The 26044-nt window shown below is 40.0% G+C and overlaps 2 protein-coding genes and 3 long non-coding RNA genes across 5 annotated transcripts; 4 read left to right on the top strand and 1 right to left on the bottom strand.

Annotated features, from left to right (window-relative positions):
* Nucleotides 1-3674: 3674 nt before the first annotated feature.
* On the bottom strand, nucleotides 3675-25133 carry LOC121640809. Its single transcript, XR_006010575.1, has 3 exons — nucleotides 25005-25133; nucleotides 17305-17311; nucleotides 3675-3686 (listed from the first exon to the last, which is right to left on the bottom strand). It is a non-coding gene; the product is annotated as an uncharacterized LOC121640809 (long non-coding RNA).
* On the top strand, nucleotides 4910-6086 carry si:ch73-335l21.4 (E3 ubiquitin-protein ligase-like). Its single transcript, XM_041986686.1, has 2 exons — nucleotides 4910-5419; nucleotides 5632-6086. The coding sequence occupies exons 1-2, from the start codon at nucleotides 4957-4959 to the stop codon at nucleotides 5688-5690; spliced, it is 522 nt and encodes a 173-aa protein (XP_041842620.1). The 5' UTR covers nucleotides 4910-4956; the 3' UTR covers nucleotides 5691-6086.
* LOC121640804 lies at nucleotides 7973-12249 on the top strand. The gene is made up of 3 exons (XM_041986685.1): nucleotides 7973-8241; nucleotides 8373-8434; nucleotides 9337-12249. Exons 1-3 carry the CDS (start codon nucleotides 8213-8215, stop codon nucleotides 12027-12029), a joined length of 2784 nt encoding a protein of 927 aa, XP_041842619.1. The 5' UTR covers nucleotides 7973-8212; the 3' UTR covers nucleotides 12030-12249.
* Nucleotides 15440-15837, top strand: LOC121640807. The gene is made up of 3 exons (XR_006010573.1): nucleotides 15440-15471; nucleotides 15574-15676; nucleotides 15753-15837. It is a non-coding gene; the product is annotated as an uncharacterized LOC121640807 (long non-coding RNA).
* Nucleotides 24697-25485, top strand: LOC121640808. Its single transcript, XR_006010574.1, has 2 exons — nucleotides 24697-24966; nucleotides 25296-25485. It is a non-coding gene; the product is annotated as an uncharacterized LOC121640808 (long non-coding RNA).
* The last annotated feature ends 559 nt before the right edge of the window (nucleotides 25486-26044 follow it).

Here is a 26044-nt window from a genome sequence, read left to right as displayed (position 1 = left end):
TTCAGCTCTAATGCATCCTGCTTTGACTAGAGTTCACCTGACTTTCGGTTTAGATATGAACGGTTGAAAATAATTCTGGCTGCCAAGCTGGGTAATCATAGGATGAAATATGATGCTGAGACAGGTTATCAACATGCCACTGCTCATTATGAATGAGATCCTGTATTTCCTTGTGGAGATGGGAGTTTCCAGGTTTTTTCCCAAATGAAAACTGAAAATGGTACAGTGCTCCATTCAGTAGGCAATTGGAACCAGATACAATGGCATACTAAAGCAATCCTCTTTCAGCCTGTATATGCTCTGATCAGCAGTGATCTTAGAGAAGTAATTGTTGCTGCCCATCATTCTGGGAAGAGTTAGCAGGTAATTTCCAAACAATATGGAGTTCATTATTATACAGTGAGAAAGATTATTCATAAGCAGAAAACATTTAAAGGTGCAGCATATAACAAAATCCAATGTCAATGACAGAAAAGTTGAATATATAATTAAAAACTGTGTGTTTATTGGTATCGAATCACTTATTTAAAAAAACATTTTGTTTTTATTCTCTTAGAATCAGCCATTTATATTTACTTGCTGTGGGTCCACAAACATGGCAGCTGTCATGTTTGTACCACCATTTTTCCTATGGTGTCTCTGAATGGACAAACAACTGTGTGTGTAGTGAGAACCCTGCTTAAAAAATTTTAAATGATTTTTCTTTAAATTCTCTGAATCATTCAAATGCTGTCCGTTTATGTCTGAAGTGGCCCTGCACTGCTGCTCTAATGGCTGTGGTGTGGGGCCCAGCCTGAGCGGACCTGAGCTGCTCATGTTGGCTCGTGGTGTGTGTGAGAGAGAGAGAGAGAGAGAGAGAGAGAGAGAGAGAGAGAGAGAGAGAGAGAGAGAGAGAGAAAGAGATAGAGAAAGATTTTGTGTGTGTTTTATTGTTATTTTATTTTCAGTTTGCAAACATGGTTGTTTTTATGTGCATTTTATTATGTAAAGCACTTTGTGCTACTCATATATGAAAAGTGCTTCATAAATAAAATTTTATTTGATTTCATTCTCACTAAAAAGAGGTTGTGAAGTTGCTTTAGTACAAACAAGACTTTTAGATCAATGTCCTTTGCACAGATGAGACCAAAGTGGAGAATTATGAGCATAATGCACATTGAAAATTAAACACAGCATATTAGCACAAACATCTCATACTAACTGTCAAAAACAGTGGTGGTGGGGCCTAATTGTTAGGACTCATTTTACAGTCACAGGACAAAGGCACCTTGCAGACACTGAGTCGACTATGAACTCCTCATGCATCAAATATGAGGTCAGCTGTCAGACAGCCAAAGCTTAACTGAAATTGGGTCATGCAACAAGACAACAATCTCAAGCACATCAGTAAATCTATAACAGAATCACCAAAAAAAGAAGAGAATCGAGGTGTTGCAATGACCCAGTCAAAGTTCAGACCTCAACCTGATAGAAAGGCTGTGGTGGGTCGAGACCTGTGCATAAATAAATGATCACAAACTTCAATTAACTTTTGCAACAGTGTAAAGAAGAAAGAGTCAAACTTCTTCCACAATGAAGTCAGAGAGTAATCAAATCATACAAAAATCAACTGCATGATTTTATTGTTACTGTAAATGGTTCTGTAATGTATTACGAGGTTCTTAGTTTTTTTTTTTTTGTTTGTTTTTGTTTTGTTTTGTTTTTTTTGCACACTGCTTCCAAATTTTAGCTTAGCTTCGGTTCAATAAACATTGGCATTTTATTATGTCCTGATACAACCTTATAACTGAAAGTGTAAAACTGTTCTGTAGTATAAACTACATAAGTTCCTTTGGGTATCCTATTGAAATCAAATATTTGACATCTGCTTGGCCAGGCAATAATATAACACCATCACATCTGGAGTAATAATGACTATACAAAAATGCAAAGATTGGGATTTGCAACATGCTGTTTGGGATGTTTTTCTGCAACAGGTTCAGTGAGATAGACTGATAATGGATGTAGAAAAATAAAAAAATAACAAAAAAAGTAAGGAGATGTGTGTTTGGTGGATTATTCCATTGTTATAATAATGCATCTTGGCAATAAATCTTAAATATAATTGGAAAGTCTGTTTAGTTTCCTTTTAAATGGAAAACAAGCAGGTGTTCTAATAGTATGAGATTTATTTCCAAGAAACATTGTTAGAATAAATAAATGATCCATCCAATACAAATCTCCTTATTTTTTATGATAATACACTTTATCAAATAATAATAATAATAATAATAAACTTTTCTACTCCACATTGAACAACATTATTGAGGAAAACCAGAACTAAATGCAATTTTAAGGTAAATCTCTAAAGTGAGCACTGTGGCAAGTATTTCTGTGACCCACTAACCATTTTCAAAACAGCATTTTTAAAGTTTAAGTCAATCAGTAGCAGGGCTGGCAAAGCCAATGTATGTGTGTGCTCAAAAGAAAGACCGTTCCACTTTAAGCATAAACAAGTCAATTATTGACAGATGCAGAATCAGGACAAACTGTCCTACTCCATGTCTCCTCTGCTTTTTTAAGAGTCATTAGCAAGCTTGACAATCAGAAACTCTGTAGATTGTTCCTTTTTTCAAATAGGTTGAGATATTTCATCTTCTCCTTGATACACCTTTCAGATTAGCTCCAAATTAGTTAAACTACTCTCTCTCTTTCTCTCTCACACACATCAGTGACCTCGTGTGGCTGCCATTATCCCCCCGAAGCTTATCCTGCTAACAAATATCATGTTCTCTGAATAAATGACAAAAAAAAATCCCAAAAATTGGGTGGAGAATTTCAGATAGAGCTAAAGGATGACTATTAAGAGTCTTGTTTTAACATGGAAAAACACTTTTCCTACAACAGCAGCATGTGCATGTTAAACTGTTTTAAAAGAAGGATGTTTTGTTGCCAGTAGAGACAGGAGGAGCAATGGGTTGAGTCTTAAGTGAAGAAAAAAGCTTGCTGATAGCATAAATAATACTCTCAGTGAGAAATTTCTCAAAAAGGAGAAGCTTTAAAAACAAGAGTTTATTGTGGTTTTATTGTTATATTACTTGGCATGTCTGTCTAGCTGGGATTGTAATGTGCTAAAAGTGTGAGCTTTAAAGTTGGCTAAACATTTACTTGGAATTTGATTATAAGTGGAAAGGTGTACACACTGAAGGTATGAATGGCTCAGTATTTCTTGTATTTAACTCCTTAAAAGACTCCTAAGAAGAAAAAAAATCTAAATCTAAATCCGAATGCCTAAAGCAAACCAAAATCCTTACAGTTACATTTCCAGGTATTTTCCTCTTTGTGGGAAATTTTTATCGTCATTCAGCTTTTGTTGAACATGACCAAACACTTACTGTAAGTTCAATGTGGGAGACGTAAGCGGGAAAGACCTAAAAAAAAACAAATAAAAAAAAAAACAAAAGACTGTTCAGCATGTGCACACATGCTGGGAGAGAGTGCCTTTAAGTTTGTGATTGTTGGTCCAGTTTCTGGCGGAAATCCCCATAAAAGGTGTTTAGACTGAAGAAGGAGGAGGAATATTTAGAGCTGACGTAACCAGCACACACACACTGACACACATTGCGTCAGGCAAGGAATGATAAGAAGGAGTTGCCTGGTTTTACTGTACAGTTGATACTGTAAATAAGTTAACATATTCCTGATTCCTGACTCTTATTCTAATTTTGCTTCATTACAATCCAATCCAACTTTTTTTTTTATAGAGCACTTTTAAAACAGTAAAAACATTGTCCTAACAATCACCCTTCCTTGGAATCCATTTCAGATAAACCTTTATAGTGAGCAGCCAGGGGAATCTCTTAGATCCTTTAGCAAGTCTTTACTGGATTTTTTTTCCCAAAGACATTATTTCCAGATACAGTATATCGGCTGCAGATGTGGTTTTTTTTAGGACTGTCTCTTCTCTTGTCCTCATCTTGTTTTCTCGACTTTTTTATGGATGCAGGACACACCATGCTCCGATTTGTCAAGTTTCCAGCTATTTGCTCTTTGGAAATCATCTTGTTGGTGTAAAATTCTTGTTTAGGCTGGTATCATTTCCCGGTTTCTGAATTGTTCACTCTTCATTTATTTGTTTTCCTTCACTGCAACTGTTTATCAGCCCAGTTCTAATGAAATTTGGCTTAACTCAGTTTTTTCTATTTCACCTCCTAAACAGTGGTGTCTCATCAATTACCCCTCTCTTAGACAAATCTCTTAGCCTAGAGCAAAATCTCTGTTGACAGTCAGCGTAGTTCCTATTTTTATTTTCTGTTTCTTACAGACTCTTGGCTCTTTGCTAAACTGTCTGCTGTGTTTTGACAAACCACTCACTCAGTTGGACACTACTGTTTTTATGCTTGAATAATCCATGGCATAGGTTTAACAAACTTAAGCTACTTTTCTGAAAATAATAATAATAATAAAAAAATACAATTTCAAGGCATTCGGACTAGACTGAACATTCTGAATGTTGACAAAGAAACTTTGAAATAACTTGACACAGCTTGGACACCACTTTAAAAGATTACAAGAACTTGGAAAGAAAATACAGAAATAAATTTAGGGTGGATCATCTTCTTTATAAAAGGATATAAAGCAACATTTGAGTTAACTTTCACAAAAAAGACATTCTAAAACTTAAAGCTGGTCAAAGAAAGTTGCCCCTATTCAACTGTTGTTTTTTTGTTTGCTTTCGTGGGTGTGTGCGCACCGGTGTGTGATCTGTTAGACCAGATTAGACTCTTGCTATATTTGACTTTGCATGCGTGGGTGTGTATCACGTCACCATCTCTTGTTGGGCTTATAAAAAAAAAATCCTTCGTGACTCATACTGTTTGACAGAGTTGTTGTTACTGGCCCCTCCTATCGTGTCTATAAAGGAGCAGAGGTTCGCCTCACATCTCATTCACGTTCGAAAAAACAAGAAAATCCGGGATGTATTCAGAGCTCGACTGCGGAATTTGTTACCAGACCTACAACGCAGGTCATCGCTGTCCCCGAGAGCTCCACTGCAAACACACCTTCTGTGAGAGCTGCCTCCGGGCTCTCACCCGACCGCTGGAAGCCGGTGAGGCGTGTGTGGGAGTGGACAGGTTAATCAACTGCCCGCTGTGCCGACACCCCACTTTCCTCTCCTGTGATGGAGATATGAGAGCCGAGCTGAGGGTGGACGAGAGCACCCTGGAGCAGCTCATGACTGCTGGAGCCCTCGACTGTGAAGAGGAAGAACCGAAGGAGGACGGTGAAGTTCAAGACCGTGACCCAGAGGCGGAAGACCCAGAGACTCCTCCCGAGGAAAGCGACTCCTCCGCCGGCGGCAGAAACAGAAGGCTGCGGTGGTATTTGAAGAATGTTTGGAGGGCGATAATCGGCAAAAGATCTCCACGTGGAGGAGATGGTAAGCAGCATTTTAACCCTATAGGTCTAACAAGTGCTTCATAATTAAAATGTCCCCCCTATTACAACCAAAATATCCATAAAAAAGGCCAGTTTGTCTTGAAATGGCAAGAGCATGTCTCTAGGCTAAATTTGAATAAGAATATTTAACAGTTTTTATTTGTTTTGAAGCATATATTTATCTCTTCTGATGTGCTATGTTGTCTTCAACAGAATGTATAACCAGCGGGGAGCTGAGGAGCATGGCCATGATGTCCTGTTACATGTTCTGAGCAGCATCCAGCAACCAACAGATACCCTGGATAATGTGATACTGTATTTATTACCAAAGATTCCCATGATGATGATGATTATTATGATGAAAACTTGCTGGCAAGTCACACGGACACATCATGATTTTGATTAGTTTTTCTCCCCTATAAGCTATCACAGTGTTGCACTCAAATATCATCATATCAGCATCCCAAATTTCCCTGAGGACTCTCCAAAGGGATTAATAAAGTATTTCTATTCTATTCTAAATATGCAAAAAAAAAAAAAAAAAAAAAAAAATTAGCAAAGTGGTCTCTTTTCAAACTAATAATGTGTATACCCTTGATATTTATTATTTTTTATATGTGTGTTTCTTTTATTGTATTTAATGATAAATAAATGACCTTTTCTTTCAACTGCCTTTGAGACTTTATGTGGCTGCATGCTAAATTTTGTTTGGTAAGATTTTCCAATCTTTAATCAAGAACGTAATTGTTTAATTAAGAGGAAGATTTCTTGTTTTCACACTCAAATATCATATTATTCTCTCTTAAAACTCTGCTCTCAAACTGAAAAAGTCCCTCCTTGCTCTCAAATATATCGTTCTTCCTTTTAAAAGTGTGCTCCTCTTCTCAAGTTCAGTGTTGCAGGTTGAAATCTGCTTGCTTTCTTTCCCTCACACACAGACGCACTCTCTGCGCTCTCTGCGCTTGGATAGTTTTTTCTCTCTATTTAGTTGCTGAATGAGCTGTCTGTCAAACATCCTCCAGCCAATAGAATACTAGATAAATACCGAACGAGGAAATCATCACCGCCTTCAGAGTGAGATCTTTTTTCATTGACACAGTGATTCCAGACAGTTTTGTTTATTTTGTTTTCCTTTATTCTGATCGAAGTTTGCTTATTATATCATCTTATAATTTTTCTCTTTACTTTTAAACCAGATACTTATTTGTCAGTAATATTATGACTTCATTGGGCCTCTGGTAAATCTATGTGATCATACTGCCCCGACTAAGATGACTTCATGAGTGGAGATAATCTACATCAGGATTTTGTTTAACAATCTCTTCAGGATGTAACATTGAAGCAGATCCTGTAGGAGTAATGGGGTTGAAATACTGATTAATTTCATGTTTTGTGAGAAATAAAGACTAATTGAAATGTTTAATTTAGTTGACAAAGTGTACCAAGGCTGACATCATGGTAATGCATCTCAATTACTCAGCACTATGAGTAGTACACTGTAATAATTCTGCTATACACAAACGTATAGGAATGATGATCAGCTCCATGCATGCTAATTTACTATAGGTTAAACAGTTTATGAGTTCCTTAGCTTTAAACTTAGCATACTGTATGTTTGTATTGGTACAGTTAGTTTTTGAATAAGTATTTTTCTGTATGTTTGCAAGGCACTGTTTTTCTGTCATTAAAAAAAAATTAAAACACATACAGATACCAATAGAAAAGCATAATAAAAACATAATGTTTACTAAAGATTGCTGGTTTGGGTTATCAATACATGTTTACTGATGATCCCAAATAAGTACAAATTTTCTGAGTGCACTGTGTTAAGTAAAACAAGTGCACCCTGAAGAAGGTGGGGACTACTTGCTCAGTCAGCATTTATCTAGTATTCTATTGGCTGGAAGATGTTTGATAGACAGCTTATTCAGCAACCCAAGAGAGAGGAAAAAATACCCCAAAGCAGAAGTTTTGAGAGCACAGAGAATGAGCCCAGGAGATCTGAGCCTGGAGCACTAAACTTCAGAACAGGAGCACCGTTTTGAAAGGAAGATTGATATATTTGAGAGCTAGAAGGGACTTTTGAGTGTGAGAGCAGGGTTTTGAGAGAGAGCAATATGATATTTGAGCGTGAAAACAAGAAATCTTGCTTTAAATTGAACAATTATTCTCTTTAATAAAGATAGGGTAATACCCTGTGGTGACTGCATTGATTTAGGATTGAGTGTTTCTCAATCCTGGTGCTCAGGACCCACTGCCCAGCATGTAGTGGGTAGCACACCTGAATGAAATGAATGGCTTGTTAGCCGGCTTGCAAAGAACTGTATGAGGCAGTGAATTAATTTGAATCAGGTGTGTTGGAGTAGGAATACGTCTTAAGACACGAAGGCCAATGGGTCCTGAAGATCTGGATAGAGAAACACTGATTTAAAGTTTTAACTTAGCCTTGATGTGTGTGTGCAAAAACATCTAAAGGGGGGACCCAATTGTGTTTAGATGCAAATAAAAACTATAATTTAAAACAGCAAATTTATCTCTATAAAATAAAATATATTAAAAATGGGGAAAATAAATTAAGTGGGGCGCAGCAGATAAACTAGTCCTTATGGATGACTCTAGGAAGCAGGTTACCTGTGGCCAGGTGAGCAGCATTGTCTCCAATCAGCAGCAGCAACAGGGCTGTGAAAAACCTACAAGGCTTAGGCTACAAAAATAAAACCGGATTAAAAACACTGAAGCAACTAATTTCAAGGTCTGCTTTGACTGATCCCACAAACAGTGGAAGCTGTCAGTCATGTTAGGCCACCGTGATATCTACTCAAGGTAAAAATAGTTTTCTTGGCTTTTTGTACATGTGATCATAAACTCTTTAATGTACTGGTGGTTATACTTAACAAGTGTTTGATTGTTAGACATCAAAATAATACCCCTGGGTGTGTTTTTCCTCTCTGCAGACTCTTTGTTCTGATCTGTGCAGCTGTCATGTCGTTTATCATGCGTTCACATGCTGCAAGAGGTGAGCACCAGCAGGCCTGTGTCTGCCTGGAAAATACTGCAGTGTGAGCAGTTTCACTGGGCTGATATTCAATATAAAGTGTAAAGGGTGTCACAAGACATGTGTTGCCAAGTTGTTTAGATGGAGAATGATTTGTTTCTGTGAGACAGGTGGTTATTTTAGTGATATAGGACATGCAAGTTGCTAACCAAGCTATGGTTAAGCATTCTTTTAGTATTTTAAGTAAGATTTTAAGTAAGCTTTGCGCCAGTTATTTATTCTAGGTTATTTATAAATATTGTATGTACCATATGAAATATAACCAGGTGCAACATCGGTGCAGTGTGCTATGTAAAAGAACTTAATACAGTGATTTGAGTAATTTAAACCTTTGCTTTAATAAAAAATAAGTTATGCATGCACTATCAGTGTTAAAAGTGAGGAGGTTTGTAGAGGGGACTTCAAGTAACTGTTGTGCCTTTTTTCTGTTTTATAAAAGAAAACAATCACTTGCAAAAACAGTGTTTCAGTACTGGATTTAACACAATATCTAGCTAGATGATATGGCAACAGAAGTTTATGCTTCAATATTTAACTGAAGCATCCTGTTATTCAGGAGTGGTTGTCTACCATACTGCAGCTAACAACTGCTACTTAGGGTATAGAGAAATGAGATTTCAGACACTAAACTACACTAAAACAAGCAATCTGTAGATTCCAGCTGCAGTAATGATGTAACCAGTGTGCCCTGGTTGTCCTTTGACATCACTTTCTTATATAAAGCATATCAAGTAGATTATTTACATTTTAATCTGTTTAAAAAGATAGCTAATGTTGACTAATTTTCATGAAATTAAAAGCTAATAAAACATTTCCTGGACAGCTGCATTGAAATTGTTTTCTTCTTTATGCTTCCCCTGCAGCCAGTCCCATGATTACAGGCCACCATGGAGAGAACAGTAACATCCTGAGAATGCTCAATACTCCACACAGCCAACATCACCCCCTTTCGGCTGGACTGCTGTCAAAAGACGACAGAACTGAGACTAATTTTAGAGACACTCTGTCAGTAATTAACCATCAACCGCGTCCTGTGAACCACATAAAAGGCAGCTTTAGTTACAGCCAACACAATGGAGATAACAGTGTGCAGAGAGGTGAAGTGAGGCCTGCAAGCAGCACTTTCACCGGTCACTCTCTTCACAGAGGGCAAAACTTTGGGAGATGGCAGTCCAGAAATAATGATTACACTGTTCCTCAGAAAGAAAGCACAGGAACTTCATATTATTCCCGTTCTGTGATTATTAGGAAATCTCACAATGAAGAGGAAGCAAGGACAAGTGACTCTTTAAAGACAGACAAAGATAAATCTTTAGAGAAATTACTGTATCCTCCTGCTTTTCCATCCCAGACTAGCAGACACTTGATGTCAAGAGAGCATTACAAAGACCATGAGGAAACAAATGTGCTTCCCTTAGTCAGAACACAGAGTGCATCAAATGAGATTCAACCAAGCAAAGTTCTCAGCTTCACAAGGCAAACTGACCCTCATGCAGCAGTGCTTGGTAACAGCTGGGATGCCACTGATTTGAAAAAAAATCCAAGCCCAGAACAACTGATACCATATCTCACAAATAACTCCAAGAAATTAAACTCTGTGAGCAGCAGAGTGACACAAAGGCACAAAAAGTTGCAGTCATACCTCTTTAAGAACTCTGTCGGCCAACTTAAAGGATCGACGGCTGATGGACGAGCAGCTTCACGTGAAATGAGCAACATTGGCACATTTGCACATAAACAAAGCCTTTCTGGTGCACAATCGCACAGCAAATCGTTTCCCAGTTTTAGACCATTTAGCAGAATAGACCCAATCAAACAAGATTCAGTGGCTCAGTCTGTTGGTCAAAAAGAAAGTTTTACCACACATCGGACCCTACATCCTACTTTCCACATCAGCGAACAATCTCCCTCCCAAAAATTTTGGCATCCCTCCTCAGTAGAAGACAAGCATTTGGAAAGGTTTGGCCCTTCGGCTAATGGACATTTGTGGGATAACTATTCAAGCAGAAGTGGGAAAGTTTCTCTGGTGGGCCGAGTCAATGCAACAACAAAAGACGTGGTGCGCTACTACAAACCAGGAAGTGCCACAAAAGGCATCTTTCACCTCAGAGAGCTAATAAAACCTCTGTTGCAACCTGCAGAGCCATCTGGGCCTCCTACCACAGAAACAACAAACTCTCAACAATCTAATCTCAATAAAAGAATGGACTACAGATTTAAAATTGCAAATGCATACCCTTATATGTCACAGAAGTATAAATTTGGCCAGAGAGAAGCATCTGCTACAACTACCGTACCAGCAAAACTTGAAAGGATGGATAATTCCTCACCCTCTTCTGGTGCCTTACATGTCACCCAACCCCCAGCTGTTTCTACTCCCAAACCGTTTACAACAGCCTCCAAGCACATTCAGCATCTGCTGCCTGAAAATGATGCCAGCATGAGCAGGAATACCAATCAGTCAAGATTTAGACTCTACAAAGGAATATTTAGTCTGGAAGGATTTGGTAAACAACCACTAGAGGGAGCCAAAACTTTAGCTGATGGACCAAATATGACTGTAGTACCCAAGCCAGGTTTTGAAGGTCTTAAACTCACAAGGTTGCAGACCTGGCAACCGAAACGCATCAGAATTCACAAATGGTACAATCAAACAGGGGAAGGAATGCAAAGCAGCAAGAGTACCTCTACAGTGAGTCAAAATGAGCTGAGCAGTGATGGTTTTAAACCACTTCTGGAGATCGAAAGAAGCAATGGATCAACAACTGATGAAAAGCACAGCAAGGTCCGGCTTTCTCAGGGTATTCGGACCACTATGAATAGAACAAATGCTCAAAACAGAACACAGTGGAGATTCACAAACCAAAACCCAGCCACAGCCTCCCACGTAGTATCCTCGGGTTATATGAGATCAGCAGGGCGCCATAAATTTGTTCCAAGCTTAATTTCGAGGCCGAGGGCAGCCAAAAAAAACAAATTTGTTCCAGAAGGGGGAATCCTGCGCAATGCTTCCACCAGCAGCACAGTGAGGGGCAAACGTGTGAAGCAAAAATCCAACAGCAAAAAGCTCAATGGATTCAGCAGTCTGACTAATGCAGCCATAGTCAGGCTGCCCAAGCACCCTGCCAGAGTTAGCCCCATCACATATGCTGACATTCTTGGAAGTGCTTCTTTCAGTAGTGTGAAAGCTGCAAGCCAGACACCAACCACACTGACTGATAGGGATTATTTTCCAAACATGACTACAGCAGAGGGAAAAGGAGGGCAGATGTTTAGGACTGATGATGGGAGAAACATGAGCGGGAGTCCTGAAGCAAGTCCTGACAGTGAGAAGAAAGACTTGAAAAGTGTTGAGGAAATGGACAATGATGAACAAATGGCAGATTTATTTCTTGACCATGAAGGGAGTGGTGTTGGAGGTTTTAATCGGTTGGATGTTTTATCAACTGTCACAGAAAGTCAAGAGCCTGGGAAAGATTCTTTAGAGATGGATTACCTCAGAATAGCTACAGGGAACATCTCCTTTAAGTCTGCAAAACAGTCTGATCAGCAATAAAAATGTGTCAGCGTTTAACAGTTGGAGTAATTCCAATAAAAGCAGGAAAAGTACGTGTGGTTTTGTTCTTGTTTTGACATGAACACTACCTCTAAGTTTTTCTTTTATCTTTTAAATCAAAGCCAAAAATTGTCAAATTTTTGTCAAAATGTGCTTATGTTAAATATGTGTTGTTGGATTTTTAGGGACGATCCAATAAATCAGGACCATTTACTTTGAATCTCTGGTTTCTTGGTAATGGGTCAAGAAAAGTGAAATATGTCTATATATCTATTTATTTTTCTTTTTTCTGAACTCTAATCTCAAAGTTATTTCTTTCTCAGATTTATGCATCCATACTTTTTTTGTTATGTCTTATCTATGCTGAAGGAAATATGAAGCAATTTCCATACTAAAAATTAAAGCTATTTTCTTTTCCTGTATGCTTTTTTATTTTTTGTTAACAAAGGAACAAGGTCATGGTGGGAAAGAATGGGATCTATGTGGATAATCATTTTTAGAATGTGTGACAATGATTCTGATTTTAGTCCACATTAATAATCATTTTGTGTTAATTTCTTCATGTTTGTGTATATGTATCTTGTATTTTGTGTGGAAAAATTTAATACTTTCATGTTTGCTGAACACTACATTTGGGTACCAGAGATTTAAATTATTCTCAATAGAAATTGAAGAAATACAAATGATAATATGTCTGAAAAAGTATAATTGTGTTAATCTAGTGAAATACAAAGTTTTATGAAAATATGCACTGTGCCCATTTTCATTAAGAACAATACAGATCCTGCTTGGAAAGTCATTTTTCTTCTGGCTGATGTTGTAATTTTGAGGTGCAGTTCATAATAATTTTATTATAGCTACCAAATATATACATTTCTTTTTTTATTTTTAAAGTCAAGATAGTTTTAAAAATATTGTGCTTCCATGTTTGTGACATTTGTCACTATTTTTCAGTTGTTTTACAAACCTAACAAAAATATTTAAAATTATTTTCATAAGCATTTTAGGCAGCTATGTTGCTTTTAAAGTAGTTTATATATATATATATATTATGAAAATTCCCAAAAATTTTAAAATATGACTTTTATATTTATGCATAAAATTCCGAATAATAGGAAAATATGGAAACGATGGTGGGGGATCATCTCTACTTTAGTATTATTTCAGTTTCGGGACTTTTAGATGTGATTTAACTCTTTTTCACTTAGACTGTTCTTTTTCTGATGTGAGCCCTTCCTCAACCATCTGAGACAGTGGGGGGTCTGGCTGGGACAGCACGTAAAGAAAGAAGGGGGTACGTCTTTACGTCACGCGCCGTGTTGGCTCGCAACAAGTAGTGAAAAGTTTTTAGACCCCCTCCCCTGTATGTAGTGATGGTTTAATGAAGCCCAGTGAATGTGTTGAGTCTGCATCGCCAGAAGTGTCATTACTCGAGGCCCCATTTAACAGTTCATTTGGTATTACTGACATCTGCCGATCATTTGATGCCCAGCAGTCCTGTAAACTACATATTGGTGGAAATGCAAACAGATGCAACTGTATTGTAAATCTATACATATTGATTTTCTGTACCCCTAGTCCATTAAACGTGGCAGGTAAGCTGGAGGCAGGGAGCACCCTGGACAGTTCATCACAGGGCCAATACATAGGTGACAAACAACCATTCACATTCACATTCACCACCAGGGCAAATTTAGAGTCATCAGTTAACCTAACATGCATGTCTTTGGACAGTGGGACGAAGCCAGAGTACCCAGAGAGAACCCACGCATGCACAGAGAGAACATGCAAACTCCACACAGAAAGGTTCGAACCTCCTCCCAGCCCAGCCAAGATTCGAACCAGCGCCCTTTCTGCGGTACTAACCACCACGCCACAGTGTAGCCCTATAAATATATTAAATTCAAGTCTGACTGTCTGGCAGCCAACTACCACTGGGAGGAGAAGGCGTTCAACTTCAACAACCTGCTGCAGGTATGGACTGACATTCAGTGATCCCTGAAAGGAAATGGGAAAGGATGCAAGTTAGCACTAATGCTATCTGGAAATACAGTCAAACTTAAACTTCATCTATAAACCAACCCGCCAGCCTGTTTCAAAATGAAGCACCTCACTGAAGAGACGTTTCCTGCATCTATGTCATGTGGGTCTCCCTGACTGAAACGCCCTTTTCAGAGCCCAGCAGCAGGTTCTGAGAATCTGATCAGTTCTTGCAATCCATTGCTGACCAAATTTGACCCATTTTACACAAGCAACAAATCCTCTGAACATTCTGACACTAAAAGGGATTTTTTTTCATTGGGAAATGTATCAGGAGAAAATTTATTTTATGGACGAGGACTTAACACTCCTCAAGATCTGGCAACACATCTGTCTCCTGGCAAATTAATGAATATATAAATTGAACCCAGATATGTAAGGTTCCTTGAATTTTATCATTAGCCATTTTACTTATATTCATAAAAGCATAGAATCCAAATTATATATATATATATATATATATATATATATCCACACTTCAATCCACACTTCAATCCACACTTCATTTACAAGGCTTAGAACATAACTCTTTGCTATTTTGTACCTTTTTCACAGTTTGAAATGTGTCTGGTTGTCTTTTCAAGGGATTTTTGTCCAGTGATTGCGTATTTCAGTATTTCCCTGAATAAAATAAGTACCTTTTGTAATACTTTATGATCGTATTATTTTTATCATTATTTCCTGCAAAGTTAGTGTACGTTGACCAATAAGTTATTTCTGTTTCCCATTTAGGTTATGTTTACCCTCTTTGTGATGTCCTCTAAGGATGGCTGGGTTAACATCATGTATGATGGACTGGATGCTGTAGGAGTTGACCAGCTGGTATTTTATACAATTATCATGCCCAGTGATCAGTGCAAACTGTCATCCAGTACTCATCATGATTAGAATCAGTCAATAAAAGGAAAAGAGACCATCTCTTGTGTCTCCAGTGCCTTTTCTGACTGCAAATACTTGGACCAAAAATTGCTGCTGGATTCATTTCTTTTAAAGGGGCTCTATTGTTTAAAAAATGGTATAGAAGTGCAGTCAAAATCTAACTATTACTCAGATATCTCCCACCCCGTTACCTTACAGCCCATTAAGAACTACAACAAATGGATTCTGCCTTAGTTCCTCTCCTTCATGGTGATGAGCTTTGTCTTGTTGGACATGTTCATCAGTGCAATGGTGGAGACCTTTTTACTCGTCAGCTGTACCAGAAACAAGAGAATGAAGAGTTGAAAAACGAAGAACATCTGAGTGGAAGCCAGGGGACTGAAGGGGAGTCACCTGGTAAGGCCAAACAGCTGGTTTACCTGAGCAGCAGTTGTGTACCAGTAAAGCCCTGGATCTCTCAGTCACTGTCATCATTATCATCTATGTTTTGCTGATGGGAGTCGAACACTATAACCAGCCAGAGGTAACGCACACATGCAACACTCACCATTGACAGTTCAAAGTCTGATTTAACTTCAACCCTTTGACTTGGTTGTAACAATAATGCATGTGTTTGTTATTTTAGGTTATAAACAAAGTCACTGACTACTCCAACTATGTGTTCATGATCATCATGATCACTGAGGTTCTACTGAAACTTGTGGTGTAGTGAAGTTCATAAAAGACTGGTAATACACTAGTATAAGTAGAGTTGCTGTTCTCTTTTCTTATGCTTTAAGTCTCTGACAATGTCTGTGTGTTTAGCTGGAACCTCCTGGACATCGTCATCATCTTGCTTTCTGTCATCAGCATTGTTCTCACCCAGTTAAGGATGGCAAAAGTCATTCCTTTCGATCCCAGCATCCTGAGAGTTTGTAGAATCCTCAGGCTCTCTCAAGGTACACACATTCACACACAGGTACTGAACAATGAGAACTTTCTTTATTAATCATTATGAAGGTCTGTTTATGTGTGTGTATACATGTACATAAACATGAACATTTTCCACAACCACTCCTGTGTTTCTCGCTAGTACTGAAGGCCAAGATGACAAGTCCTGATGAAAATCCTTATAAAAAAAACTGGAGTGGGATTTTGAAAGTATGAATGCTCTCACACATGCATGCATGCAAACTCCCAGTATGATGGTTTTATTTTGATCATACCCTGACCATCTACCATACAGTACGTTGTCACTTACAGCAAACACTTGAATTGCAGCCATTATTTAAAATTTAAGAATTACACAAATGCACAATTAATGAGATTTTATGTATTTTAAACTGTATTAACAGTTTATGGATTGTGTTGTTTAAGACAAAGCTGCTCAGGCAACAAATGTCTCCATCAGCAGAGAGCAATGCAGAGATCTCTACCTTAGGCCAAACTGATGATCAATCCTCATCATCTGATTCAGACAGCCTGTAACACTAAAATCTATTGTTAAAATGGGAAATGTTATGTATAATTACCTATGTTTTGTAAAGTGATATAGCAAATGTTAAGTAATTCATGTATGTTATCTATTTTCATTGAGTTTTTTTTTCTTTGTTTTGTCACTGTCTCATAAATGAGACCTCCACACCCGTGTTTGAAAGTATTAACAGTTTAAATACTTGAAATGTACATAGTTTTTATTCATTACATTAATAATATGATTTTTTTTTAATTCAGGGCCCTGAATTTTACAGCCTGTAGGTCCAACACAGATAGGATAGGGACAAACAACCATGGGCCAATTAACCTAATATGCATGTCTTTGGACAGTGTGAGAGAACCCACACATACAGGGGGAGAACATGCAAACCCCACACAGAAAGGCCACTGCACCCTCACGTTCAAACTTTACCCCAGCTGAGACTTGAACCAGCAACTTCCTTGCTGTGAGGCTGCGATGCTAACCACCACAACATCGTAGACACTGATGGTGGAAGCTCCCATGCAAGGCGCTTAACCACGACCCATCAGGAGCAATTAGGGGTTGGGTGTCTTGTCATAAAAAGAGTGTCCAGGCCACCTAAAACCCATTTGCCCCGACACCCCGGAGAGAACATGAGTCAGGTAAGTAAAACCCATTACACTATTAACTTACCTATGGACTTCATATCTACACACAGTGTTCCTGTTTATCACTATTAACGGCTGTCTTTCGCAGGTATCTGCAAAACAAAACCAGATGTTAGTATTCAATAAACAGTTCAACCTTTTGTGTGTGATTATACCTCTTTTTTAAGTGCAAAACTGTTAATGTGTCAAATGTGCATGAGCAACCAGCTTAGCGTGCTATACAATTATTTACATTCACCAGTTCACATACTGAATCTCTGCTTCGTTACACAATCATTATTATGATTTTTTCCATAATCAAGCAGCCCTACTGGGGCATTTTATTTAGGCAAAGCTGTACTAACTAAATTCTGACATACAACCATGCAGGGCTGGTTGTTTACTTTCATTTCTAGTCTCACGTCAGTCACTAGGAAGCTACAACAATGGCTACAACGTAGTTTCAATCTGATATTTAAATATAAAATGCTTTTATGTTCACACCTTGAATACCTTCAGAGCTTTTAGCAGCTCATTCTGCTCATCTTCAGATAGATTGATAGATCTGATAAATCTGATAGATCGATAGATCTGATAGATCGATACATCCGAAAGATAGATATTACTTTATTGATATATTTGAATACTTTTACAGATTTGCAATACAGTTGCATCAGTGTGTTTACATTTCCACCAATATGTAGTTTGCAGGACTGCTGGACATCAAATGACCAGGAGATGTCAGTACTACCAAATGAGCTTAATTTTGCCAGGATCTTTAAAATGCACAACCATAGTCAGCTACAGGCTGGGTAGAAGGCAATACAGACGTGGACAAAATTGTTGGTACCCTTCAGTTAATGAAAGAAAAAGCCACAATGTTCACAGAAATAACTTGACCAAAGTAATAATAAATAAAAATTCTATGAAATTTAACTAATGAAAGTCAGACATTGCTTTTCAACCCTGCTTCAACAGAATTATTTTAAAAAATAAACTCATGAAACAGGCCTGGACAAAAATGATGGTACCCCTAGAAAAGACTGAAAATAATATGACCAAAGGGACATGTTAATCCAAGGTGTGTCCACTAATTAGCATCACAGGTGTCTACAATCTTGTAATCAGTCAGTGTACCTATATATAGGGCTACAGGTAGTCACTGTGCTGTTTGGTGACATGGTGGTGTGTACCACACTCAACATGGACCAGAGGAAGCAAAGGAAAGAGTTGTCTCAGGAGATTAGAAAGAAAATTATAGACAAGCATGTTAAAGGTAAAGGCTATAAGACCATCTCCAAGCAGCTTGATGTTTCTATGACTACAGCTGCACACATTATTTAGAAATTTAAGATCCATGGGACTAAAGCCAACCTCCCTGGACATGGCCGCAGGAGGAAAACTGATGACAAAAGAGACGGATAATACGAACGGTAACAAAAGAGCCCAGAAAAACTTCTAAAGTGATTAAAGGTGAACTTTAAGCTCAAGGAACATCAGTGTCAGATCGCACCATCTGTCGATGTTTGAGCCAAAGTGGACTTAATGGGAGACGACCAAGGAGGACACTGATGGGTATTTTTCTATCAAGAAATAAGACACAAAGAACTCAGGTTGAGGCTTTTAACATCACGATGGGGAGAGACAGTGGTTCAGCACTCAGAGAGTATCTGGTGTCAACTCCGAAGTCTCAACCCCAGCGCAGCCTTTTTATTATGCGGATTATGAAAATTACATGAATCAGCAAGTCAGAATGGAAAAGCACAGCATTCATCATTTCATAGCCTTTATCATGAAGAGCAGTTGTAGCCACATCCTGTTGTCTGCAGAGCAGGCAAGACTGCGAGTCATTAGACAAGTTTAAAAGAGGAACTTTAAGATGTCAACACTTCTGCTTGCTTTAACAGACACCACTGTTGAAAACAAATCATAAAAAGCCAAACTACATGTTGACAAGCCACAAAGCTTCTGGGAGAATGTCCTATGGACTGATGAGACAAAAATGGGACTTTTTGCCAAGGCACATCAGCTCTATGTTTACAGACAGAAAAATGAAGCATATGAAGAAAAGAACACTGTCCCTACTATGAAACATGGAGGAGGCTCTGTTATGTTCTGGGGCTGCTTTGCTGCATCTGGCACAGGGTGCCTTGAATCTGTGCAGGTACAATAAAATCTGAAGACTATCAAGGGATTCTAGAGAGAAATGTGCTGGAAAAAAGCTTGGTCTCAGTCGCAGGTCATGGGTCTTGCAACAGGACAATGACCCAAAACACAGCTAAAAACACCCAAGAATGGCTAAGAGGAAAACATTGGACTATTCTAAAGTGGCCTTCTATGAGCCCTGACCTAAATCCTATTGAGCATCTTTGGAAGAAGCTGAAACATGTTGTCTGGAAAAGGCACCCTTTAAACCTGAGACAACTGGAGCAGTTTGCTTATGAGGAGTGGGCCAAAATATCTGCTGAGAGGTACCAAAGTCTCATTGACAGTTACAGGGATTGTTTAACTGCAGTGATTGCCTCAAAAGGTTGTGCAACAAAATATTAAGTTAAGGGTACCATCATTTTTGTCCAGGCCTGTTTCATGAGTTTATTTTTTAAAATAATTCTGTTGAAGCATGGTTGAAAAGCAATGTCTGACTTTCATTGGTTAATTTGAAAGAATTTTTATTTATTATTACTTTAGTCAGATTCAAGTTATTTCTCTGACCATTGTGAGTTTTTCTTTCATTAACCGAAGGGTACCAACAATTTTGTCCACGTCTGTAAATAACCAAACAAGTAACGTACCGGAGCGGTCATCAAGCTACGCAATCAATGTCCAGCAGAGCAACCAATTTCCTGCCCCTCTGCAACCAGTCAAGCTGCATTGACGCTTGCCCCTTGCCAACAGCACGCCAAGTCAAAAACTTAGTTGAGCTAACCACAGCCACCACAAGGAATAGACGGAAGAGATTGGCTGGCCAAACACATCCGCTTTTTAAAAAGATCCCCAGCACCACCCACTAATCAAAGTGGTTTGCAAAACTGGCAGTGCCATATAGTGGCCAGGAGAAAAATAACCTCCAGCCACACCTAGCCCCCAATTTTGCATCGTCGGCCCGACGATGAACCAATCACGGTAGCACACAAAATTGGAGTAGATTCTACCCCTCACCAGCAGCGTTGCCCCGATGACCAATGGGCCGAGAAAGATAATGGATGTTGGCATGGTGGCCAGGTGTAGAATGCATTTGTTGCACATTTTGAGCATTACTCGACTGGTCGACCAGGCCCAGTGACACAAGTGAAGGACATTCCTGTCCAGTGGATGTCCGGGAAGTGGGTAGGACCTGCTGGCCAGAACTCGGATGGTCAGATAGGGTCACTGTAAGTGATATGGTGCCTAAGTCACCCAAAACGGCTGCCGACGGTGCAACGGGAGCCCCAGGAACTAGAAGGCACAATTCATCTTCGCTGGAGGACTCACCCGCCACTGTTGCTGGGGCCGGTGGCACAGGGAACCTCAACAGAGGATCAGCAACCTCAGGCCGAACTATAGCCTTCAGCATGTTGTGATGCACGTTCCGGACGTTATGCAGATCATTCACAGGAGCAACAGCGTAGACTGTGCCTTCATCACTTGGAGCCTTCACAACCTGATAGACCACTGAACTCCAGAGATCTCAGATTTTCTGGCGTCCCCTTCCACTGTGGTCTCTCAAGTACACCCGCTGGCCCTCTAAAAGGGGTGCATCTCGCACTTGTCGGTCATGCCACTCCTTTTGTTTTTCCGCGGCCACCAACAACCGCTCACGGGCTCCCTCAAAAGCAATTAAGTCTGACTTGGTGTTCAGCCACCCAGTCTTGTACCTCACCTGGGACTGGGTCCAGTACCTGACCCAGAAGGAAGTCGGCTGGGAGCCTAGGCTCCTGTCCAAACATAAGGTAAAAGGGGGACTCACCGGTGCCCTGGTGAGGGGTCATGTTGTAACAAAAAAGTACTTGGGGCAAGCAGGAAGCCCAGTCCCATTTCCGTGATGATGGAAGAGTGCGAAGGAGATTGTGAACTGTTCAACTGAACTGCTCGCACTGACCATTACTGGCAGGGTGGCAAGGAGTAGTACGGGACTTCACAACTACAGGAGCAGAGCTGGTTAAACTTTCAAAGCTCCTCCCTTGGTCTGGAATGCCAAACCTATAAAACCATTCATTTATCAATACCTGGGCCACAGTGGAGGCCCGCTGATCTCGTGTAGGGACCGTCACCGTGAACTTATTTAACACGTCAGTCATGACCAGGACATTCTCATATCCAGTACTGGAATGCTCCATCAGTGTGAAATCCATTGCCAGGATCTCATTGGGTCGGGAGGCCAGCAAATGGCCCATAAAACTATGGGATCCAAGCCCAGAGTCCTTAGCCACCTGACAACATTCACATTCTAAGACCTACTGCTTTATGTCTGAAGACATTCCTGGCCAATAACAACGCAGCCGAACCAGATCAGTTGTACGCTCAAGGCCTTGGTGACCATGTTCCTAGTGGAGCAGATCTAACATCTCCTGCTTGAGAGCTGCAGGCAAGACTAAGTGGAGAACCCCATTTTCCTCCACCAGGCGGTCCCATTGGCGTAAAAGAGCGATTGATGACTTTGAGAGTTCCTGCCTCTCAACGAAGGTAGGCGGAGCCTTCCGTCACCAAAACAGCAACACTTCCTTCAAAAGAGGATCAGCCTTCTGTAGGGAACAGAGATCGGCAGTGGAATGGGAAGGAAAAGCCGAAACCACAGATTGATTCACTGGCACCATATGGCATGAATGGGGAACTTGCTGGAGGCAGATAGGGACAGAAGTGCCGGGCATGCTATCCGCTACCACCTGGGAGCCAGACATGCAATGTCGTGAAAGGGCATCAACATTGCAATTGATACAGCCTGAACGATACTTAATATCAAAATCAAAGGCGGCAAGCTGAGCAGCCCAACGTTGTTCAGTGGCACCTAGTTTAGTGGACAAAAGGTGGCTTAACGGGTTGTTATCAGTAAAAACAGTACACTTATGTCCCAATAGATACTCTCGGAACTTCTCCGTCATGGCCCACTTGAGCGCAAGAAATTCCAAATTCATAGAGCTGTAATTGGACATGTTGCGCTCTGTGGGCCGCAGCCCTCTGCTGGCATAAGCCACTGGTCTCAACCCGTTGTTGGTCTCTTGAGAGAGCATGGCCCCAAGACTACTATGGCTGGCATCAATCTCCAAAATGAAGGTGTGCGTGAAGTCTGCATAGGTTAGCACTGGGGCCGAGACAAACTTTAACATCAAGGCCTCAAAGCTCTCCTCACACTGGGGTTTTCATGCAGCACCCAGAGCCTGACCTGACCTCTTCTTGGCCTCACTGCTCCCCAGCTGAGCAACCAACCGATGCAGAGGACTCACCAGCTGGGCAAAGCCCTCAACAAAGCACCGGTAGTAACTGGTGAAACCCAAAAAGGAGCGTAACTCAAAGACACAACAAAGGCGCTGCCAGTTAGCCACAGCCTCAATCTTCTTGGGATCAGTGGAGACTCCCTGGCTGGAAATCACATGACCCAAGTAGGTGACCTCCTGTTGGAAAAACGCACACTTCGAGCTATGCCTTTAAACCCTCTGCCTGAAGCCGACCAAGCACCATTTCCAGCCGCTGCATATGTTGTTCAACAGAGGATGAATAGACCACAATGTTGTTGAGATACAACAGCACAGCTTGATTTTGCTGGTCTCCAAACATCCTCTGCATCAGCAGCTGGAAAGTGCCTGGAGCATTACACAGGCCAAAAGGCATGCGATTAAACTCAAAAAGGCCGAAAGGGGTACAAAAAGCGGTCTTGGGGCAGTCCTGCTCTGACACAGGAACCTGAATGTAACCGTTGGCCAAATCAAGTGTTGAGAACCAGCAGGCCCCAGAGAGTGCATTCAAGCTTTCCTCAATACAAGGCAAAGGGAAGGCATCTTTCCCTAGTGTTGCTGTTAAGGTGGTGGTAGTCAGCGCACTTAACCCCCGTCTGCTCCACCTCAGTCAATGCTGGCAAGTCAAGCGACTCTATCCGGTCTAGCACTGAAGGGGCGACAGTTTGAGAGGAAACTGTTGCAACTGTGGACCCCACTTCAGTCACACACGCAGGTAGGCTAACAATTTCAGCCATCCCTAGGGTGCCAATGCCAGTCTGCGGGTAAAGGAAGATCTCAGTTGTCCCTACATTAACCACCAGAATATACAGTACACTGCACCCCGGACGACCTGCACCAGACAAGGGGACGCCAAAAAACTGAGCTGGTAAACCAGCTTCGGGGGGTTCAAACAAGATATTTTGACCAGAGAGCTGTTTGGGGCAGGTACTGGTGTGAAAGAAATTTAGCTGCAGATGGTAATCACTCATATATACTCATATAATAATCACATGTATATTCAGTTTTCTTTATTCATTTATTATTGTTAATCCATTCACTTTTACATTTTCATATTATGTTCAGAATACTGAAGTTACAGTTTTCATTGTGTATGCGTGTATGAGGTCAGACTGACCACTTTCTTCCCAGAACTCTGATATGGCAGAGTTGAGACTGGTTTTCGCACCTGCTAGATAGCAATAGTTGTTTGGGATATCAGCTTGTTGTGGTATGTGGGCTTTGTCTGAAAACTGGAAGAAAGTGGCGCCACTAAGTCGTCTATTCCTCATATTATTATTTTGCTGTTTGACCTTCAGCTGGGGACCAGCTGAATAAAACAAGTTTCTCTCTGATGAATCATCAGAGTCTCTCCCGACTCCATGTGAGTCGAGACAACCACTCTCTTTACTTGCAAGTAAATCTTTTATGCAATACTTCTCTTGTAAATAAACCTTATATACTTTTACTCATTCCAGACTCTTGGTAATTTTTCTACAACAATTGCCGTTGTCGGGCAGGATTTCGCGAGTGACCAGGGGGACCCAACAACGGTGTCTGACCGACCTGAACCTGATTTTCAGGCATTGTTTTTGAAAGGGAGACCCTCGTTTGGTTCTCTGGAAGTCATCGCCGAAATCAACAAACTCAAAATATAGTCTGACGATAAGTCTGGTGAGTTAAAAGTACTTTGTTTAATTAAGTTGTGAAGCTGGTTTGGAGACAGAGGGGTCTGTTTGGGCTTGTGAGAGTCTGGACCGCGTGGGCATACGCGGTGGTAGCTGCGGGAGACAGGCCTGCAGCTGGTTAGTTCCTCTGTGTCCGCAGAGGTCCCCAGGTGGAAAAGGCCACTGGGTAAGAGTGGCCGGGTAAACTTATTACTCGGAGTCCATGAAGACGTTCACGACTGTAAGGAGCCCCCCCCCCCATTTTGTGGTAAAAATGGGCAACGTAGACTCCAAGCAACAGCTCCTCTGTCACAGGAGAATTATTTGATTTTATAAATAATTTTATTTTATGAGTTTTATGAGTAGCAAATATGGTAAGAATTCAATAGAATTTTGTTCTGAATGGATCTCAGTAGGTGTGTTAATGCTGAAGGAACTCTGAGTCCGAAGGAAAAAAGAAAAACAAAACAAAAAAAGGGGTAAAAGACGGCTTAAAAGAATGTAATGGTAATAAGAAGAACTGAGATCTAAAAATACCATAAGGTTTCTGATGGGAAAAACATAGAGAAGCACTGAGCCTGTGATGCCTTTAAGGCAGTTGTTTATTTTTTGTTTACATAATTCTCTTTCAATTAATCCTGTCAGTTATTTTAGTTAAAAAGAGCTAAGCAAATACAATATAGTTTTACTTTGTCTGTACAGGAAGTTTTATTTTTAAAGAGCCGTTAGTTGACATCACTTCCTGTTAAGAAACTTCCTGGCTCTTCGTGGCTCCCCTGAAAAGCATGACAGACATGTTATGAGTGCTCTGAACTAAATTTGTTGTCATCCACTATCAAGCATCATAGAGGCAATGCTGTAAGTTTGTTAAGTTAATATTGAGAATGTTAAGTTACTATAAAAGGGATGTTTTGTTAGGAAGTTTATACATGAAGTGAGATTTAGGAGAAATTCATTTATGCTTAAAAGCGTGCCAAAGCTGCATGATATCAGCTTAATTTTGCTAATGTGAGAATAAATACATATTAATGTTAATAAGAATATTCAGAGAAATATTTTGAAAAAAAATACATTGAATTTCCCTTTGGGATTAATAAAGTATTTTTCATTTCATTTCATTTCATTTCATTTCATTTCATTCATTTTAAGGCACAGACTGAATGTACTTTGTGTTATGTTTGTTTCAGTTTTCACCGAACAGTAATGAAGAAGTGTGGTAAATGAAGAAGTAAATGATTTTCGACACACTGCACGAGAACACTATAGAGCCTGTGGCAGACAGTGACCGCAGGCAGAAAGAAAAAAAAAAAAAAACCTACTAAATGGCCCGATGGTTTTGTTTTAAGTACATTATCCAACTTCCGTCATTTATTTAAATTCATGGCGCTGATAAGTCTGCTCTACACGAGAGGCGTGTACGGAGAGCTGACTTTCTCATCCTTCATGAGAAAATATATAAGCTGTGAAATAATCTGATCAGTCTGAGGAAATGTTTTGCTCTGCTTCACAATGCTCAATATATGCCCAAGGACACATTTTCTAAAGTTAAGTGGCACTGCTTGCAATGAAGAATGCTTTTTGCTCACACACACACACTGAAGATTTATTTTTAGCATTATCAAATCTATGAGAGAAAACACTTGCAACTTTCCTCAGACACATACACTCACTCTTTAGGATAAAGATTAACCTTATTTTCCTTTTTTTCCTTTTCCTCCTCCCTCTGTCTCTGTCTGAGACACCCTCTCCTGAAGCTCACAGGCTGCACACCTGACCCGACTCAATTCTTCCGCCAGGATAAAAGTCAGCAGAGACCCACTGATATAAAAAAACAAAAACAAAAAAAACACACTCTATCACCACCATGTCCTACAAACTGAGACTGATGCCCACCCCTACCTGCTCCAACTAATGCTCTAAAGCAGTGGTTCTCAAA

This window comes from Melanotaenia boesemani, chromosome 5 (genome assembly GCF_017639745.1).
Source record: "Melanotaenia boesemani isolate fMelBoe1 chromosome 5, fMelBoe1.pri, whole genome shotgun sequence".
Classification (NCBI taxonomy): Eukaryota; Metazoa; Chordata; class Actinopteri; order Atheriniformes; family Melanotaeniidae; genus Melanotaenia; species Melanotaenia boesemani.
The sequence above is the reverse complement of the archived record's forward strand: the minus strand, read 5'-3'. Positions and strand labels throughout refer to the sequence as shown.

What these genes read in the sequence shown, in the direction of transcription:
- si:ch73-335l21.4 (XM_041986686.1), top strand. Translation starts at nt 4,957, where the DNA reads ATGTATTCAGAGCTCGACTGCGGAATTTGTTACCAGACCTACAACGCA. An exon ending in ATCTCCACGTGGAGGAGATG is followed by an intron (nt 5,420 to 5,631) that starts GTAAGCAGCATT and finishes TGTCTTCAACAG; the next exon opens with AATGTATAACCAGCGGGGAG.
- LOC121640804 (XM_041986685.1), top strand. Translation starts at nt 8,213, where the DNA reads ATGTTAGGCCACCGTGATATCTACTCAAG. An exon ending in CACCGTGATATCTACTCAAG is followed by an intron (nt 8,242 to 8,372) that starts GTAAAAATAGTT and finishes TCCTCTCTGCAG; the next exon opens with ACTCTTTGTTCTGATCTGTG. An exon ending in GCGTTCACATGCTGCAAGAG is followed by an intron (nt 8,435 to 9,336) that starts GTGAGCACCAGC and finishes CTTCCCCTGCAG; the next exon opens with CCAGTCCCATGATTACAGGC.